The sequence below is a fragment of the Anser anser genome, assembly GCF_964211835.1.
Source record: "Anser anser genome assembly, chromosome: 1".
Taxonomy (NCBI): domain Eukaryota; kingdom Metazoa; phylum Chordata; class Aves; order Anseriformes; family Anatidae; genus Anser; species Anser anser.
The window spans coordinates 147,833,224-147,853,252 of record NC_139720.1 but is presented as its reverse complement, the minus strand read 5'-3'; the positions used below and the strand labels follow the sequence as shown (position 1 = coordinate 147,853,252).

General features: G+C 43.4%; 2 protein-coding genes across 8 annotated transcripts in view; one reads left to right on the top strand and one right to left on the bottom strand.

Moving 5' to 3' along the window:
* TFDP1 (transcription factor Dp-1) overlaps positions 1 to 2,884 on the top strand; it is a 41,797-nt gene extending 38,913 nt beyond the window's left edge. For all 7 annotated transcript variants that reach the window (XM_083834561.1, XM_083834558.1, XM_083834559.1 and 4 more), the window contains one exon: positions 1,566 to 2,884. In XM_083834561.1, coding sequence (XP_083690687.1) covers positions 1,566 to 1,713 — 148 coding nt within the window. In that variant the 3' untranslated portion in view covers positions 1,714 to 2,884. The remainder of the gene's footprint in view (positions 1 to 1,565) is intronic.
* Positions 2,596 to 19,047, bottom strand: ATP4B (ATPase H+/K+ transporting subunit beta). Its single transcript, XM_083834637.1, has 7 exons — positions 13,859 to 19,047; positions 12,248 to 12,376; positions 11,252 to 11,365; positions 10,491 to 10,690; positions 9,092 to 9,148; positions 8,453 to 8,545; positions 2,596 to 8,281 (listed from the first exon to the last, which is right to left on the bottom strand). The coding sequence occupies exons 1-7, from the start codon at positions 13,968 to 13,970 to the stop codon at positions 8,120 to 8,122; spliced, it is 867 nt and encodes a 288-aa protein (XP_083690763.1). The 5' UTR covers positions 13,971 to 19,047; the 3' UTR covers positions 2,596 to 8,119.
* Between the last annotated feature and the right edge of the window lie 982 nt (positions 19,048 to 20,029).

Below are 20,029 nucleotides of genomic sequence, written 5' to 3'. Positions count from 1 at the left end.
CAGCTTTTTCTCACCTGTTTGTCTTCCCTCAGAGTTGGAAGAAGGTCCTTGTAAAGAAACAGTATCTAGCTTTGAAAGTGTAATTGCATTAGCCATTTAAACGTTATATTTGGGAAAAAAATGCAACATTTTGTATATGATGAGCTAATTTTTTTCTTTGTTTTCTGGAAAGTCAGAAAAGTCAGTCTGTCTTCTGGAAAGTCAGGAAATAAGGGAAACATTTAAGCTCAGGGATACACAGGACTACCAGCAGTGGGGAGGGCAGCTTATACAGCTGCCCAAAAGAGCGCGAGGGGAACATAGCCTATTCCATGCTAGGGAAATGAAGCTCAGTGAGAATTGTGACAAAATACATTTAGAAAAGCAGAAGAGAGAAGGTACTGTCTTCTTTAGAGAAGTACTTCAAAAACTGGGGTGCTTGTTATTCCGCCAGTAGTGGAAAGAGGAGGTGGGATGTGCTTGGTTAATTATGGTTAGCTAGTTTACCACCAATTTCAGATCAAATAAAACAAAAGAAAGCACAGGATTAATTTATTCAAGATTAAAGAATAGGAATATAATTTTACTGAAAGTACTTTGAATTTGTGTAAAGATAGACTTCCAAACCTTTGAGTTAGTTCAACACAACAAGACTGTGCACGACTGATCGTATGTGTTAACTGGATTAAAAAAAATGACTAGCAAATGTATTTTTGAAAAAAGGATGAGTATCTGTCAAGTTAGAAATGCTATTTCAGTGATTTTCAGGAAGAAAGTTTTTCACTAATTTTAACTACGAATGTGAAACTTGATAATAAAAAGAATAGCAAAACAGCAAATAACGATGGAGGCAGAAATGTACTGACTACTAAAAATAAAATTCTTCTGGATACAGTTAATTATTCTAGGAACAAGAAATGTCAGACCATATCTACAATATGTATTACGGGGTCTGGGGGGGAGAACATATTTAAGTAAGAAAGTGAGGGCTCTCTAAATCTACTTGCTGTTCTAAGGGCAAATTTTCAGTTCAGGAATACTCTTACAGAGGATAAAAATTCAGGATGCTAAAGAGTTTTTCTTAAAACTAGAAAAGCACAGTGAGAATAAAAGAATTTCCAGTTTGAAAATACAGCATGGTAGTTGGCCATATAACAACAAAGAATTAACCAGGAGAAACTATGAATTCTTTACTCTTCCAAAAGTACTAATCTTGATTTGGAGATGTGATTCACTTGTGATGGAAGTGTCTGGTGCTACATAAAAATGTTTTGGGCCTTAGATAGCTGTTTACTCTTAAAAGTAAATATACCTTGAATGAAATTTGAAATACATGCTTGTAAAGCACTTGTGAAAGGATTCCATTGTTATATTAAACCCCATGGGACAAACATAGTAAGAAACATTTCGAAATTATTTCAACTGTTAGCGCTTTTGAGAAGCAACTTAGACGTATGCTAAAGACAATTTACAAAGAAGCAATGGCAGATCTGTTACAGGAATGGAGCAGATACATGATAATAGTTAAAAACACAGCAAACTAGGAAAAATTGTCAAACAATGCCAATGTTTTTTTCTTTTTCCAGTGACTTTTCCAATGGTGGAGATGGGATGTTGGCTACAAGTTCCAATGGATCTCAGTACAGTGGCTCCAGAGTTGAAACACCAGTTTCTTACGTAGGGGATGACGATGATGACGACGATGATTTTAATGAAAACGATGATGACGACTGATGCCCTTTGCTTGTAGACTATTTTTTGTTAAAAATTCAGCAAGCTTCAGGAATAAATTGTTCTAGGGAGAGAAGTCTCAAATTACTTTGCCCCGTCCCTCAAGGAAAATGTTGGTAAGCAGTTCTGAGTTTAGAAATTGCACCTCTGATAAGCAAACAAGGATTGTTTTATGTAGGATATTTTTAAATGTGGTGTGGATGTGTGTTTTTGATACCAGTGTGTTAATGCAGAGCCTTTATTTACTCGTTTTAGGGGGTTTTGGTTTATTTTATTTTTTTTTTTTACTTGAAGGAAAATGGATTTTGCCCCAAATGTTCTTGCTAAGTTTGCTAAAGAAATTGTAGACACATCATTGAGAAATAAAATGCTATCCTTCTGTGGAAAATGAATACACTGAATGGCAATTTATTTGGAGTGTATTTTGATTATACCACTTTTTGAGGGATAGTGAGCTAATGTAGTAGTGTTTTTTTTGTTAACCATGCAGTGTCCAAAGAACCAAACAAGAAAGATACGTCCTACTTTTTTACATGTTAAATTCCAAAAATGTTGTTGTGAACTTATTTTCCCTTAAATTATATCTAACATTATGATTCCATCAAGTTTATATACTTGTCACTGTATGTTGGGACATGAATTACAGAGTTTTTGGCAAATGTTTACTGCCAGTTGGTGCAGCTATATAAAATGTCTTGAAGGTTTGGAATGATTTATTGCTTATGGTAAAATTTGCCTGATTTCTTACAGGCAGACTTTGGAAACTTTTTATTATATAGTTGTTTACATACTTATAAGTCTATCATATAAAGACATGTACTGAAACAAATGTTTGTATTTGTTTCATAAGCATCTTCCTGTAATCTATTATAAAGTTGAAATTAAATATAGAGAATGTTTTAAGTTTTTTAACTCAAAATTTGTCAATCATTTTTAATAGTTCATTTTTATAAAAGGAATTTCAGGGCAGGTGGTAGTCTTTTTAAATCTATTCACAAACAATTAACTGCACAAATACTGTCAGCTGCCTATTCTAAGACAGTAGTCTTTTTATTGAAACACAAATAAACTTTTCTGTAATATTTTATGGAATATAAAGAGACTATAATTGTTTGACTTGTTTAACCTTGGCACTGTTAGTTTTTATTAATAAAACGCGCATGGGCATTTTTAACAAGCTCTGTGGTTTTTCTAATTTTAGGGTAATTTTAGAACATTTCACTTCCTCTCGCCACAAGACCTAGAATTAACTGTCTCAGGATACTGCATCTGCGCTACATAGGGCCCTGCCTTTTTGCTTTAGTTTAGCAATTTGTCCTTTTAGGTCTTGATATCTTTTGATGCAAAGAGCAATATTATGCACTGTGTACTCTCTTTTTTCATGTCTCCTTTCTTCAGTCCTGTTGCCCCTCAGAATGTCAGGCCGGGCTTCATACTCTAATCCAGCTGTTCTATTTAAAACCCCAAGCTTGCTGTCCTAACTTTTCATCCCATATTCCTCAGTCCTCAGCTTTCTGTTGTACATTCCCACATCCTCAAAACAGGTCTTCACATACTTTCCATATACTTCCACCTTTCTGGTACTTCAGTCTCTGCTCTCACCACCTGAAAGCACAGGTTACTGAAATGTCTCAGTCGCTCTCTCAGGCCACTGCCATAGTAAGGCTTAGATGCTTCCACAAGGGAGCCGCCGCAAAGACATGTTAGGGTAGCAACTGCTCCGTCTGTGGTAAAGGCTCCTCCATGTGTTTAAATTAAACCATGGGTTAAATATGAAGAATGTTACTGTTTTTCTCTCTGAGGGATTATGCCCTGATGCATATTCTGCGGTAATAGGATGTGGGCACATACTACAGAGCAGTTGATAATGCAGTGAACACTTTCTAATTGTATCAAACCCTGTACTAATATGAGTGAACAAAGAAAATTACTTAATTTTACAGGTCTGGAAAAAACTTTTTAGGGGAAGGCAAATTGAATGCTTTCTTTCTAAAGATACGTCATTCTTTGCAGTGCTGATGCTAGAAGCCATGTTCTTGTAGCAGGTGGGTCAGCTGCTTCAAATTCTTTTTGCCACTGAATGGCGATTTTTATCTGCAGAGCCCAACAATAGTTATCAAGGACCTTCTGTCCTAGTCCTAAGGGATTAGTACAGTTTTTCCTAATATTCTAAGTCTCCAATGTATGATTCAAGACTTACTTCAAAAGAGGGAGGCAGTACTGTATGGGGATGTTGGTGGGTGAGTGAGGAAAACTGAAAGCATCTACGTATTTTTTTTTTGTCAGTAGAATAGACCTTACATGGACTTTGTCAGGGCGGGAGTGGAAGTGTAGCAAAACTTGCACTTCAAAAGATGCTGCTTTCCTTGCTTTGGGTTGCTAATTAATCTCCAAAATGGGGGTTGGGAGTTTAAAACAAGCAGTATTACAGTGGCTTGGGGGCATGGATCTGTATTACCTCTGTTTCAGGAGTGCCTTCTAAAGGCAACAATCAGGAACTAGGGAAAGTATTCACTTTTTAATTACTTGCTAGGTTTCAGACAGTTACCTGGTCTTAGTGTTTCCATCTAGACCTAAGCAGGAGCTTAGTGAGGATGGTGAAGTAATGGAACAGGTTGCTCAGAGAGGTGCCGACTCCCACCCTTAGGGTTTTCGAAAGTGGGACAGGATAAAAGCGCGAAGCAAGGTAAACTCTGACCTTACCGCTGAGTAGGAATTGCACTTCGGGAGGCTCCTAGTCCCTTCCGGCCTGAGTTACCATATGAGAGTGTTAGAAAAAAGGGAGTGTTAGAAAAAAAGTTAGAAAATCCCATACGTCAGTCTCGTGAGTGGTCCCACAAATGGCTGATGTGGCTTGCCTGCATACTGAAGACTCGGTAAAAAAATAAATGGAAGCTCAGCTGATCTTCAGAAGCCATCAGAAGTTACCAAGCTCCTATGATGAACAAGGTAGCTAGCTGGGTAGGTGGAAGTGAAGACTGCCTGCCTTAGGATGAGACTTCCAAGCAGAAATACAGGTGAAGCTAAGAGCAAGCTGGAGGAGGACAATGGACACGCACAGGCGTTTCCTTCTTCCAACAGTTGTTTCCACTGGTAGCTCACCTGGCATTACCATGGTGCTCACCTAGCCATGCCTGCCTCTTGCTACAGGTTGGAGAAAGTATGCCAACACCGATGAGCAAAACATTAGCCAGAGAAAATCAAGATTGTTGATTACATATTTGCTGTAATAAAGGCAGAATGCCCGGAAATCCCTTGTCAGGCATGCCCCATCCCTGGGGGTGTTCAAGTCAGGCTGGATGGGGCAGCCTGGTCTGGTGGGAGGTGTCCCTGCCCGTGGCAGGGGGGTGGAACTGGGTGGGCTTTAAGGTCCCTTCCAACCCAAACCTTTCTGTGTGGTAGAGGATAAAGAACAGAGACTGGTGTTAATGCCAATGGTGCTTCCTTCCCTAGCCTTTTCCCCCAATGGATCCCATCTCTGTTGCACAGCTGATAGGAAACGGGACTGGCAGTCTGTCGCTGACAGCCATCCTCTGGTGTCACCACTGCTTGCCCCTCTCTCTGCACCACGATCACAAACTAACTGCCTTTGCTCCCAGGGTCTCTCGCTGAGCAACATCCAGTTAAACTCAGGAATCTTTTTTTTAACATGTATTTAGTTCTGAAATCCACTGCTTCAGTGTCTAATCAAAGAAAGACTCGTGTAGCCTGACAGTTTTATTTTCCCATTTGTATTGGTTACAAGTATCGATAATCAAGTATCTCTAATGTTGTAGCTGAGTGCAGGTATATTGTATATATGTATATGTACTAATGTGTGCATAGGTATGTATTTCAAGGAATTAGAGACTTGCAATAGGAGTGCTTAAAAGGCTGATAAATGGGGCCAGTTTTAAACTTCAAAACTACTAAATTCATTAACAACACTTTGTGCTAATGGTTAGTTCTTGTTTGTAATTAATCATAATTGCTACTTCCATAAAGCTGTTAGCCTATGACAACTGGATGCTAAGTTAGCTGTGGCCGTGCAGCAGTTGCTGTTGCACAGCTGGCGTTGGCAGCTGAGGTCCTGCCTATCCTCCAAGGTGAAGGTGATCAGAGAGCTCCTTCCCCAGAGCACCCAGAACCAGGCAGACCGTCTGTCTGTCTGTCTGCATCTTTCCCCAGCCCCTGTTGGTGCTTACCCCACCTGCAGAAAGCGGGGTGTCAGCTGCCCCCTGCTCCTGAGTGTGCTTTTGGTTCTGCCGGTCACCCCTCCTGTGCCTGGGGCAGGACGTCCGGCCCATTTTCCTTCCTGTCCTCGTTTTGGTCTCGTCGATTCTGTCACTTGGATGTCTCCAAAGCACAACTGTGCGAGTTTTTTTTTGCTTCTTCGATGGCTACATGGCTCGCCACATGAAATGTTTGCACGTTCTCTTAGGCTGTGCTATCGCAGTATTACAAAATACCTGCATGCTGTTGGTTCTGCTGTTTAAGTATGCTTATATTTGGGTTCTAGGAAAGGTAATGTTAATTATACCCAGGTCAGTTCACAGGTGTTCACTTCAACTACGCTAGCCACAAACCTTGCTCTGCGTTGTTATTACCTGTAATTCCCGTAAAGAAAGAGAATCCTCTCAGATGACCATAAGTTAAATCCAACTTCAGGGTGAAAATCATTGTTCTTAAAGAACCAGAGGTGGAGGACCTGCATACAGGTTTTGACTGTAGAATGCATGGTCTTCCATTCAACACGGGGACAGGCTTGTCTCCTCCTTACGTTTGTCCCATCAAAGGCCTTTCTGTAAGATTGTAGATGTAATTCTGAAGCTGTGGCTGTGCAGATACCTGGTCAGTGGGAAATCTGTTCTGCATCTTCCTGTTCTGTGCTGTAGTGCTAACTAAAATGTGAGCTTCTAATACTGCATTGCCTGACTCCAACGTGCAGGTTGTAGAACCTAAATCAAATATGGTCAAGCAGAGAATCTGCCTATGTTAGAGACAGCAGGGGGACAGTTCTCCGTGATCTTGGTAATATTTAAACGTTTTGCTTACAGACAACCTCGAATTACTTTTGAGCATGAATGACTATTTTGGTTATCAAAAATATTTTATTGTTTCGTAGTTCTCTGTATTATTTTGGAAGGATGTGCAGGAGGAAGAGACCTGTGTTCCAACAAGGATGTAAAACTGGTTTTCATACAGTTCCTTAAAAGAGAGGCAAGGCCCCAATGTAAAAATTGAAACATGGAAGGACGGGGAAAAATTCCTATATGAGGGTGCGTTTTCTTATTGTTTCTGAAATGCAGAATGCTCATATTTTTAAAGAATAGGCTCAAATACCTCTTCTGGTTTTGAATTGGAGATATTCCCCTTCAACCGGATTCCTTGTGTGACCTGGGTGCCCGAATGTCACTGTTGTAATGGTGAGGCTTACCTTTTCCATCTTTCTAACATGCCCAGGCAATGAAGGGTTTCTTCTGTCGGATTTCTTTTTTTCTGTATAATGTTTGTTCTTTGGCTGAAGCAATCTGGACTTCATCTAAGATAAATATACTCTACAGGCACAGCAATCCTGTGTCTTCGTATTGTTCGTTTGGGCTAGACTTCTCAAGTTTTAGATTCATTTAAAGATTTCATTTTAACATTTTCATTTTTCCAGATTATTCCAGGTAACCCAGCAAGCCCTATAAAGCTATTCTACTGCGAGGGTTGGAGAGGGGAAGCAAACAAAACCAGCAGCCCCTAATAGCTAAATGAACACAGTTCTCCTGGATGTAACTGAGTGTTACAGTCTTACCGAGCATTTTTATTGTTGGACAAAAATTACAAGTGGTAGGTACAATAAAAGCTGTAGCCTAGAGGCCAGTTTCAAGTTCGCTTCTTTTGCAGCCATTGATTTGTCAGTAGAAAATTCTGGCTTGGCTAACTAGTACAAAAAAGCAATGTATGGAGATACAGATAATTTTGCTACCCCTTTATAATTTAAACATCCTGTACAAGACAGATTGAGAATCGTATTACCATGTGCTATTTCAAACTTTTTCTAGCTATCCTAATTATTTCTACAATATTTAGTATTATACATCAATTATTTATTACGGTTTGAAAAGTAAATGAAAATGGTGTTTTGATCCTGTACTTATTTTCTTTGAAGACACATCTCGGTTTAGAGGAAACTTGTTTTGTACAAGTATTTGCACGGAGGCACAAGCAAGCTATGTACATGCAGGGTGATCTCTATCTCCTTCACACACGGAAAGCGGTATCTTGATTTTTAGTTACATGGGTTGCCTTTCAGTAGAAAATGTCTATTTTCACTGCAATTTGAGTCAATTTATCTGGAAATCATAGAAAATAAATACGAGTGAAAGTGGTAAAAGGTAAGTCACTCTTCACAGATGTCTTTCAGAAGTGTCTCTGCTGCTGCTTAGTTTTCTATTTTCAATTTAAATTCCACTTTTCCTTCGTACGGATCATGAACGTTATCAAAGGTAATCCCAGCTCCAATGATTTTGCACACTATTTTGAGTTCTACGTTCCTTGTAATGTTGAGGAATTTCACAGCTACCAAAGGATTGCTGTAAGTAGGCTAGGAGAAAAATAAAAAAATGGGTACTTTAATTTTACATTATTGATTTCAAAATAAACTCTTGAAATTAACCTTCTTTCCAGTTCACGTAAGATCACAGAAGTGATCAGACAGACATTTCATCTTATACGCAGATGAAGAAAATCCGAGCTGATGTAAATGAGCACCCACCTGTGCCTTTTTTCCGTAGTAAGGGAAGTAGTGCAGGTTGAAGGTGCCGTTCACTGGGTAGTAGTCCACCTCCAGCGGGCGAGACTCATCGCCCTGTTAAAGCAAGAGAGGAGATTTGTTGGCCAGCCCTGTGCGAATGTTTTATTGCTGTTAAAAGCTGCAATAGTGCGTATTAAAACTCGAGTTCAGCAGTCTGTTTAGTGCCAATTTTATTTTTCATATAAATGTGGAAATCTCCTGCCGTTACTATTGCCAAGAGAAACAGCCAAGTGTTCTTTTGTGGCAGTTGTGAACTCAATGAATTAGGATCTGCTGAAATTTGCAGAAAGCCTGGAGAAGTTGCTCTGGTTCACAAGCTTCACTACTAGGAGAGGAAAACAAATAGCAAATGTTTTTGTGTTTTTCCTGCAGCATGGAAAAACAATTTTAGATGATTTAAAAGAAAACTTTCTTTTTCCTTTTTTTTTTTTGGCTCTTAGGATGCCTGCTGGTGCCAGAAATTGCCCAGAACTAAGAACATTCCTACTGTACTTTGCCAGAACGACCCGATTTCCAGAGGTGCAGGGTGACCTTTCTGTCACAGCTTGCTCTCAGACCTGCAGTGCTTGAAACCTTTGAGCCCAGACCTCATGCACTTACTACGTATGTGCAGTCCACTCTCGGTGCAGTGCCGTTACCGGGGTAAAACTTGATAATCTGAAACAGAAAGCATGCGTTCGGTCATCTTGGAATTTGTTTCCAGAGACAAAGATGAACAAACGATTCACTGAGCTTCAGATGCTGCTTAAAGTGCTTCTGCATAAGGCACTGACAAACTGATCAGCTCGTCTTAGGTACCCGGGGGGGAAAAACTTCTTGGGTTGATATTTAGGAGTCAGGACTGTGCATCCCGGGCTGGTCAGTGCTCTAACACACCCAGGGTGGGTAGTGCTGCGCCTCCTGGCACATCCAGCTCATCGCCTGCATGCAAGGGTTGCTCTTTCCGATGCCCAGGCAGACGGGTGTCCCTTAAAGCGGGTAGCTGTTTGAAAATTACAAAGGAGCTGTGCTTGTCATTATCTCTCCTACTAGGAAGCCTTGGCTTGAGCAGAAATTCTCAAGTCTACTTGATCCTGTAAAAATAGGGGATAAATATAATAAAAAGGGTCGTGCCCTGTGGCAGCACGGGCAAAAGGAGGTAAAGTCCCTTGAGCACTGCAAACATGCCTTTCCGCTGCCCTGGCTGGCATGCAGCAAGCAAAAACTTTCCTTGGGGAAAGTGTGCTTGTTCCCCTGCAGAAATCAGGTGCGTGGTTCTCCTCTCACAGTTGGGTCTCGCACAGATTCTTGAAAATGTTCATCACCCAAGTCTAGTGTGTGAACCAAAGCAGAATTAAGTGGTTTTGTCCATCAGGAGCTGATGGAGAATATGAGATCCTCATTTTGTTCTGAAATTGAATTAGAATGCTCAGTGTCTTTCCTGGAAAAATTAAATGCTTATGCCCTTTTCTATGTCCTGGAAAAAAAAAAATATATTCACTTTCTCCTCCCCCATAAAATATGTTGGTGGTGGTTTTTGCTGATACCCATATCCACCTGTTTTGAATTTTGTCTTTTACAAGTTCTGCTAAAGATTTTCCTTGCAGGTTGGAGAAATAAGGTGTGCAAGAAGCACTTCTCTGAAATCACTATTTACGGCTCCATCTTCACACTTTTAACTGAAGCCACAGGATCTGTGTATTGCAGGAGAAAACATTTTACGTAGCAGTTTGTCAGATGGGAGCACTACAGAGATGCTAGCAAAACAAACCCCAAAGCTTTAGAGACCTTTCGTAGAGATTGTCCTCTGTTACTTTCCTAGGGGTGGTGGGGAAGTCTCGCTATTTCTGTAGCAGCTCTGTGGGTGTCTCAGGAAAAGCATGGTCATTTGCCTGTCCTGTACAAAGCAGAGGCTAGCTCCTGGGGCAGCAGGCTGTAGAGCAGCTCCCCAGATGAGAATCAGGAGGCCTGGTGGCTCTCGACTAATTATTTCTTCTCTGCAGTCTGAGGCTGTACTTACCCTGTTCATTTTTATAATAAAGCAAGGTTTTCCTTCCGGGAATCCAAAAGTAGGATCTGCGATGCCAGAGCAGTTCTGAAGCATATCTGATGTAAACTTGCAGGACAGCTTTGTGTTATTTGGGCCATCAAAGGTGTCCTGGATGAAGTACTTGTCACCTGTGCAGTTGACGTTCAGATGCTGAGCAGCAGGGGTATACGCTAGGTTCGTGAAAGAAAGAAACATTCCTCTCTGAAGCTTCTCATATAGAAGTCATACACCCCAATATCAGGCTGCAGCTTCTACAGGGAGACTATGTCGAGTGAAATTGGGATTAGATGGAAAGCAGAGAGTTTAAATTGATTTTTTTTGTTGTTGTTTTGTTGTTAGAATACCCATGGGGAAAAAAAAAGATCAAATTGAGTTAAGGATGACAATTGGCGTTGATAGCTCCATATAAAGGCAATTTCAAATACAATTTTTCTCAATACATGTATGAGAAACACAGAAATAAGAAGTTAAGGCTCACAGGGAATATAAATGTATTAAGATACGAGCAGGTAAATGGAACGCCTGACCTGTTTCGACTATGCTCTTTGATGACAGTATGTACTGGCCCCACCGGACCTACTGTGGCACTTTCATACTTGTAGTCACAGACATAATTGATTCATTTAAATTAGACTGGTTCTGAAAATCGGAATTGGCACTGAGATGTGATAAGGGAGATGTGACAGCTCGTTTCTTCAGCATGATGCAGGAAACCTCATCACTTCTGTTACCTGTCAGAAAGGTTTGAAGGGTCGTCACCAGTCGCTCCCAGGTTTTGTTTTCAGATATGTTGTAGTAGATTTGTAGTCCTCTGTCCCCGTAGACGTCCGGCCGTAACGTTACACCTTCGTAAGGGAAGGCAAAGCAGCAGAGAGGTGCCGGGCACCAATTAGTTTGCTTAAATTGACAACAGCCTTCGTGCTGCGTAAAGACTTGTGACTGCGAGCATTTGTGATGCCCAGGCTGTGCTAGAGGGGTTACCTGGGATTTCCCCAGGACTTGTTAAAAATAGCATTTACATTAACATCATCAGGTTAAAGAAACTGCTGGCTGAGGAACAGCTCTTGGAAAAGCCACACTTGGTGTTTTACAGGAATTATTTTTCCAGCAAACATCAAACTTACAGAATATTGAGAAAGAAAGCTTCAAAATACAATAACAAGCAGGTAATAATTTTTATGGCTATATCTTCAAATTTTTTTTTTTTGTAAAGACGGGGGGGAGGGGGTGTTAAAGCTTTAGTACCAGGCTCTGATGATCTGCTAATCCTGTCTTGTCCCTCTATCACTAAGCTCTACATCTATTCCTAATTCCATGTCTCCGCCTTATTTTTGCTTACCTGGCCGCTGGCCCAGCACACCCCACAAGGGAGGGCTTCCCGCTCTCTCTCCCAGGGACTTTCCACGCAGGTGGCAAGCACAGAAATACCCACGCCAGGCTCCTCGCCCCGGCCCCCCCATCTCTCAGGACATCCCCAGAGCCTCCCAGTGCCTGGGGCTGGAGCAGAAGCCAGGTTTCCCCCAGGGCTGAGCCCTGCCCCGAGGGCTTCTCCACTTGCAGGTGACTGCGCTGTGCTCAGGCACTGGTGGTCTCAGCGGCGTGGTATGCATAAAGGAACTAAATGCACTGATTTATTATTATTATTTTAATATATATATATTTTAATTGGTAAAGTGTTTTCAGGATGAGGTTAAGTTTTGCAGGGATGGTTTGGGCAGCTGCTGTACCTGGGGACTTCAGTTGGTCTTGATAGTCCGGCTCGTAGGGGTTCACCGTTCTCATTAAGGAATATATGGAGAGCGCGAACAGCCCGGTCATCACCACGTAGAAGGCCAGGTAGTACAGGCTGATCCACACTGGGGAAAAAAGGAGGTGAAAAATCTCATTTTAGAGCCAGGCAGAGCAGCGATCCCTCCATGGCTGAGCCCATCGCAGCAGCGGCAGCAGCAGTTGCCTTCCCATCCTCAGCCCCAAGGATATTTTCCCTGCGAAGGGATGGGAGTTTTGGATGTTTTTCTGCACACTCAGAAGAATATCCTCCCACGAAAACCTGGCACTGCATCTGTTCAGCTCTACAAGAAAGCAAGCGAAGGGTCCTTGAGCTGACACCGTGAACACAGCAGCTGATGGTGTCACATCGACAGGGAAGGACCGGCTTTTGAGGCAGTTGGCACCTAGCTCAGGTTGTTTAAAGCTTAAAGGACGGTGTGGCTTCTTGAAGATGACCACTGTAGACCATTCAGCTGCTTACGACACACAGACTAACCAAAAGAGCCAATGTATTTCATCAACAAAAACAAGCTGCTGCTTGTATTGTTTGGATCAGGGAGTTCAGCATTTCAGGTGTGCTGATTTTAGACCTGTATTGCCTCTGACATCCGAAACCACCTTCAGCAAAATGCACCATCTTCCATTTCATTACGGCGTGAGATTTAGAATAATGCTCTGTTTCTGTATCTGTGTGCGTAGTGTATACACAAATGGGAAAGGTTCACATTTTGGTCCGATTTTTGTTTTTAAGGATGGCCCATAAGCTGCACTCACAAGTTTCCCACAAGAAAAAAAAAACCTTCTGGAAGCTTGCAGCTACCCTTAGGGTCTGTGGGAAGAGCAGGGACCCTCTTTAATGTGTTCAGAGCTGCACTTCTCAGAGCATAGCTCATAAAACACATTGTTGTTGCAGACACAAGTTTGGCTATGGAGAGGGAGACTCAGCTGAAATATGCATTAGCCTGCTATGATAACAGATTTACTAAACAGACAATAATTTAGAAAGGAAATTCAGAAAAGCAAAACGCGTTTCCAGAGAACTGGACAAAAAACATTTTCTCACAGTTCCCCAGCTAGGTCTGGAGAAGAAGAGCACCAGTGCAGGCATCTACAGTACGCTGCTGCCATGGCGTTAGCACCATCCAGCCCGATGTCTGCAGTCCTGAGCAACGCAAACCCACCAAGGAGCAAAATTCTCCATACAGCAGAAGCCCCTGGAGTCAGCAATGGCAGAATCGTATTATAAATGTACCCTTGGCTAGTAATGGTAGCTGTTAACATGTTAGATTTTGTCCCTACCAAATATCTGGGACACGATTGCTTAAAATACTTAAAATATATTTGCAGGATCAATTACTTGGAGCGGTATTTTGATCTAACTGACCCAACTTAGAGGGCCACTCTAGAGATGGATCAGAAGCATATATGAGAACTGATGTTTTCAACAATTAGGAAAAAAATCTACCCATCACCACATTATATCCCTTTCATCAGAACAACGCTCCCTCCCCCTTCAAGGTTTCTGAGGATACCGAAGGAAGAGGAGACCCCTGTGTATGGAAACGTACCCCAGTTTATCAAGGTCCTTCCCATGAACAGCTTCGTTTCGGGATTCCAGACAAAACGACGGAAATTTTCCATCCGTTCACTGCAGGTCTTCTTTTCGTTTAAAGTTGCCATTTTGTCACCAAATTTCCCCCAAACACGTCCTCCTCAGAAACTGAGAAATACAAGGGGTGCCCAAACAGTTGCCCAAGGGAACTACTTCGGTTTTTATACCTTCTTCTCTGCTGAAGGTCAATGAGATTGCTTCCTATTCCAGTGAAAGCCCCTACCCACGACTATCAACCCGCAGCAGATACAGTTCTTTATAAGCAGTGCTGATAACGACTGGGTGGCCAGGCTGGCGAAGGAAAGTTGGCTCCTATCAAATGCCCTTCTACTTTCTCTCGGCCACCGCAGTAGATTGGCAGAATTACGCATTTTGCAGAGTGCCTTTAGGGCTTGAGATATACCCGGTGTGATAGCGGTTATCTAAGCAGATAAAGCGAAGGAGAAATTGTTTCTCTCTGGTTTTACTTCTTTTTTTTTTCTTCTTCTTCTTCTTTTCTTTTTTTTCCAACTGACCTGCAGATACCCAATGCAATTCTCCCACTACAACCCATAGCATTCTTCTCAGAGATATGGGATCGCAGTGGGGTGACTTGGGCAAAACCGGCTGTTTCCTGTAGTGCTTGCCACATTTCAGAGCTGGGGAATTGAAGATAACACTTTTTATGCGACCTCTGATGATGCTGACTCCAATTCAGAGGGTATCCTCACCTCCTGTACTGACTACCCCGACTCTTTCTCAGCACATACTGAAAATCGGAGAGCTGATGGCTTCCTCCATGCCCCTGGTGCAAGGTGAGCTGCAGCCAGCGTTTGCTGTCCACCAGGAGAAACAAATCAGTGAGGAGCCGGGCTTTGCGGCATGGAAGGTGCCTTGGGAAAGAGGTGGCGTCAATAAATCTGCATGGTTGCAGAAAAAAACACAAGGCGGAGCAAGGCTTGTGCTTTAGAAATCCCTTCCAGTCATGCTGCTGTTCTTGCTTCTTGTTGGAAGTCATTCACTCGTGCCATTGCTCTCTTCTTGGACCCTGGTAATGTCAATCCCCAAAATTGCCCTTTAATTCAACAGGGGCAGGACTTCATCCCTTTTAACTAGGTGTATCGGCACGCCCTGCCTTTCGCTCACTTCACTGGACGTGGTGTGGTGGCAAAATCTTTAAAATGGGAACATGTGAAAAGCTTAACTGGTAGGCTTTTGGTTATTTGGATGTTGAGACAGCTGTAGGTGATCCTCTCAGATGGAGTAATATGGCAGAGGGGGTTGTCACCTAAATCGTGCTGAGTTTCTGAGAATAGATACAAATTTAGTGTGCTTTTCTGCCTCAGATCAGGCAGCATGATTGTTTAGTGTAATAGCGACTGAGTTGGGGTGATTTTTCTTGTTTTCAGATGACAAAACAGGAACCAGGCCAACTAAAACAGAACTAAGATCTACAGACATTTGTCCAGCTTGTATTCCCCATAGAAAGGGGAAGGTGAGCAAAAAGGTGCTTTAAGTCATCACACCATGAGCTGACCAATATTTAAGACAAACATGCTAAAATAAGACAAGGAGATTGGGCAGTGGCCTGAAAAAGATGCAAATCAAGCACTTACGCTGAGGTTAAAAGGATTGTCAAGGTTCCTATGAAGCAGTTTTGGAAAGGATAACAAAGACGTGAAGGACCTGGAGGTAAAGCAGGCAGGAAAACAGCAGGTCTTCAGTGTGATTTCAGTGTTTCTGTGTGGATCAGTAGCCATCCCGGTTAATCCTCTGGAGGGGAGTCACTAGATGTGGAGTTAATTTTAGGGAAAAAAAAAGAAGGAAAAGTAAATTTTGACACTGCTTGCAGAAAGGTGATGATTCAGCAGTACAAACCTTCAGTATGTAACTAAATCTAAACAGCTTAGTAATTCATAACGAAATAACATCCCAAATTATGTTCTAAAGGAAAACATTGCCGCTGCTGTGCTCACGCTCTGCCGGGTGGTGTGGAGGCCAGCAGGGCTTCTGCCGGGGTGGCAGAGCTGAAGCCAAAGCGTGCCTACATTTGGGAGGCTGTGTCCTGCCGCCTGGAAAGCTGCCACTAAGCCCTGTGAAACCAAGGCCAAGGGTTTCACGTGGTCGTCCTCTCTCTTGTGGAAACCCAAAACTCCTCTGAGCTCGGCACCGTTGTGCACAGGTCTGGCTGTACGGCCTGAAGGAGGCTGTGGGACCAGGGAGGCAGAGCCGCCTGCGGGAGGGCAAGAAAGGGCCTTGGGATGCCAAGGCAACCGTGTGCTGCAAGGACACAAAGTGACCTAAGTGGGTGACTTAGATTAAAGTTCCTTATTTCTAAGCTGGAGCTAGAAAAGTTCATTGAAAATTGCAAATGGAAACGTGCAAAGTTAACAGCAGCATCTACAATAACAGGTAAGGGTAAATGGGAAAATTATTACAGATGGAAATCTGCTCTGACTGGAAGCGCCCAAAATGCAAATTACATAAATGCGTTAACCACATTAATACAACAGCATAAATAAAATGACTATAATTGAATTATATCCTTATTTTGTAACGAGCTAGACACCTCATTTTAACTTATGCACAAATTAAATACATACATATATTAAAACCAATCAATTACAAAGCACATTTACATTAAAAAACAGAAGGAAAACAAAGGGTGAAAGCCAGATGGCAGTGGGTGGTCACATAGAGAGGGCTTCGCTCTTCAGTATTTGAAATCGTCAGTGGAAATGTCAGTGAAAATGAAGGATGCCAATATTTGGAGAGGGATGCAGCAGTAGATAAGAGTGGAGAAACTTGCATTTTATTGAAGAAATCGCTAGGAGTTTCTTAATAGAAAGACTTGCTGGTGCAATCTTGCCTGATTTCTGAAGACAACTAAAGAAAGAAGTGGCTAGAAAATAAATCACTACTTATTAAGTACAGACGTCCTCCTGGACAACATTTGGAAGCACGCGGAAGGCAAGGAGGTGACAGGGCCTGACTAAGTGAGACGACCTTGTGGTACGACCAGCCTGGTGGGCAAAGGCAGAGCCGAGGACACCACGAACGTGATGGCAGCAGAGCTCCTGGTGCGGTGTCCCCACGAGATGGGAAGTGGCCGGGCAGCTGGGGCCACAGAGCAGTGGTGGGCACCCAGCCAGGAGCCGTGTCCCTCAGGGTGTCCCTGCTGGGTGCCAGGGCTGCCGAACACCTTCACTGAGCCCTGGGTGCACCTCAGCAGGCTCCCTGGGGACACCACGGCGTGGGGCAGCAGTGGGCATGCTGGAGAGCAGGGCTGCCACTCGGAGAGAGGTCACCAGGTGCCCTCCAGACCCCCCTGAGCCCTCCAGACCCCCTTATTCCAAGCTGCTTCACCCAAATCAGACGACTATTATTATTTTTTTCCCCAGTTTGATATCTAATCAGGACAAACTGCTTGCTTTTGGTTGAGGTTAGACCCACCCACCCTCTCCGCTTGCCCCGTGAGACCCCCAGCAGCAGCAGCAGCAGCAGCATTCCCCCACCCCATGGCCCTCGCTCTGCTCCTCAGTGAGAGACCAAACAGGGCAGAAAAGGCGCTCGGGCTGAAGCCCCCATGAGATGTGACTGCAGAAGCTAGTCTTTGCATGGATTTAAGTGTTTTGCACGGATTTAAGTGTTCTGAAGCGTTCTTCTGAAAGGTAGCGCTCAGGGAAAGCAGTGAGTCCCCTCCACATCGTGCCACAAAAAGTCCCCCCGATGGGGTGCCTGCTGTGCTGTCACCTCCGCAGTCTTGTCCCACCGTCCTCCTTCTGCTAAGCCCCAGCAGAGAGGTGACAAGGGGAGGCTCAGCCAGGGTCACACCTTCTCGCTTGAGTGGGTTTAGAAATTTGCCGGGGGGAACCTGGGGACTTCCCAGCACTCTGCAGACTCGGAACTTGGGTGTTTCCTCTGCAAGGCTGGAGGAAGAGCTTGGAATGAAAAGATTTCTAACAACAGCTTTTCCTCCGAGGGTTTTTCTGAGCTGTGACTGCAGGGAGATGATACCGGGTCTTACCTTAATTAATTAATTAATTCGTACCTTAATTTACCCACCAAATTGCAAAGGAGGCCACGGGAACCTGCCTCTTCTCATCTCCTGCCGTGCTTCGTGGATGTAAAACTGGAGAAGGAAGGCTGTGAGCCGAGGGCACTGATGCCTGTGGGTGGAGGTAAAAGAAACCCGGGGTAAGCAATTTACTGGAGATCAGGGTCAGGAAACATGGGCGCAGACAGAGGTGAATTCACAGCTCTCGTGACGTGCCACCCACATGGCACAGCCGGGCCATGGGCACGGGCAATGTGCAGCTGTGGCAAACAGGGGACTTCCACGGAAATTTTGTGCATGTGAATGGGAACGAGCGCTGCCTGTCGAAAGAGGTTTATTAAGGTAGGGTGCAGCTACAGCTATTTCAAGGGCTGAAGGGCTCCCAGCCACTGCAATAATTTGGGAGGACACTGGTCACTGACCAGTGGACAGCTCCCCATGTCTCCATGGGAAGGTTCCTGGTCTAAGCACCTCCTTGCTGTAGCCCATTGGGATTCAATCTGTGCCCATTTTCCTCATCCGAACACGCAGAGCTACCCATCAGCGTCAAGTGCACTGCCCAGATGCCCTGGTCTTTCAGCCAGCTCCGCTCTGTTTGCTCTGCCAAAATCCTACAGCCTTTTGTCCTTTGGTTGCAGAGCTGTGGCCAGGGGGTGGGCATGCGTGCGCGCTCCATCCAGAGAGCAGCGAGGTGTTTAATGTACTTGGAGCTGCTCGAGCGGGGACTGATGTTTGCTTTCCCCAGCTGGTATTTAATGTCTGCATCTCCGACCTTGGGCTGGCCGCTGGGCTGAAGGACGGCCAAGCGGCAGGGGGAAGGTCGCACAAGAGTGTGGCACAGGACTGGAGGTGAGACCGCGGCCCCGTTTCCCCCTCCTGGGTGGGCGGCAGCACTCGCACCAGTTTTGAGGGTTGCTTCAGGCTCTCCTGCCCAGCCCAGGTGGTGGTGGGGATGTTGAGTGCATTTCCCTTCTCCTGCTGACCTCAGTGTGAGCAAAGCAAAATCTGGTATCGGGGAGGCCCAGACTTTCCAAAAGAGTAATGGAGAACATGCTCAGGAGAACAGTGCTGCTGTGATCAGTGGTAGCTAAATTTGTACATACAAAGAGGGTTTGTACAGTCATTAAGCTTGAGTAATAAGCCTGAACCTCTCTTTCTGGAGCACCATGCCTGAAAGGTTAGATCCAGCCTAGGATGCTATCCCTCTGAGATGTTCTCAGCAGAAATGGATGATGGCACGCCTCATACAGTGGTGGCTGAGCCTGCTGTATGCAGAGCTCATTGCAAGCCATGCCTGCCTGCACTGCTGTAGGTCTGCATGGCACCGAACGAGAGCTCAGTGTCAATGTTAGTAAAACATTAACATCACTCAGTCACGATAACAGGATGCCAGAAGGGAAATCCGTCCTGGTTCAGCAGGGCCTGGAGGAAGGCATCTGCTGGGCTCCCTTCCCTCTGCATGTGGAGACTGAGGCTCATCTCCTAAGGGAGAAATGAGTTTTCTTTCTGTTTGGCCCACGGCTGTTTTCTGTATTAAAAGGTCAGAAGTTGATCAGATGTGTTAGGCTTGCTGTGACTTTCTGGGGGAGGCAGTAAACAAAATGTTTTGAAAGTTTCTGAAATCTAAAATTCAGAATGCAAAAGAATGCAGCAGAAATTGTTGTCAGTGCCTCAGATGGTGGAGCATGGTGAGGGGATGCTTTTCATGTCCAGGACTGTATTTAATTTCAGTCTTTTTCTTTTTCTTTTTCTTTTTCTTTTTCTTTTTCTTTTTCTTTTTCTTTTTCTTTTTCTTTTTCTTTTTCTTTTTCTTTTTCTTTTTCTTTTTCTTTTTCTTTTTCTTTTTCTTTTTCTTTTTCTTTTCCATTTCCTTTTCCTTTTCCATTTCCTTTTCCTTTTTCTTTCTTTTTCTTTTTCTTTTTTTCTTTTCTTTTTCTTTTTCTTTTTCTTTTTCTTTTTCTTTTTCTTTTTCTTTTTCTTTTTCTTTTTCTTTTTCTTTTTCTTTTTCTTTTTCTTTTTCTTTTTCTTTTTCTTTTTCTTTTTCTTTTTCTTTTTCTTTTTCTTTTTTTTCTTTTTCCTTCTTCTTTTTCC

What these genes read in the sequence shown, in the direction of transcription:
- ATP4B (XM_083834637.1), bottom strand. Translation starts at nt 13,970, where the DNA reads ATGGCAACTTTAAACGAAAAGAAGACCTGCAGTGAACGGATGGAAAAT. An exon ending in TTATTATAAAAATGAACAGG is followed by an intron (nt 9,149 to 10,490) that starts GTAAGTACAGCC and finishes TTTCTGTTTCAG; the next exon opens with ATTATCAAGTTTTACCCCGG. An exon ending in ACTACGGAAAAAAGGCACAG is followed by an intron (nt 8,282 to 8,452) that starts GTGGGTGCTCAT and finishes TTTTTCTCCTAG; the next exon opens with CCTACTTACAGCAATCCTTT.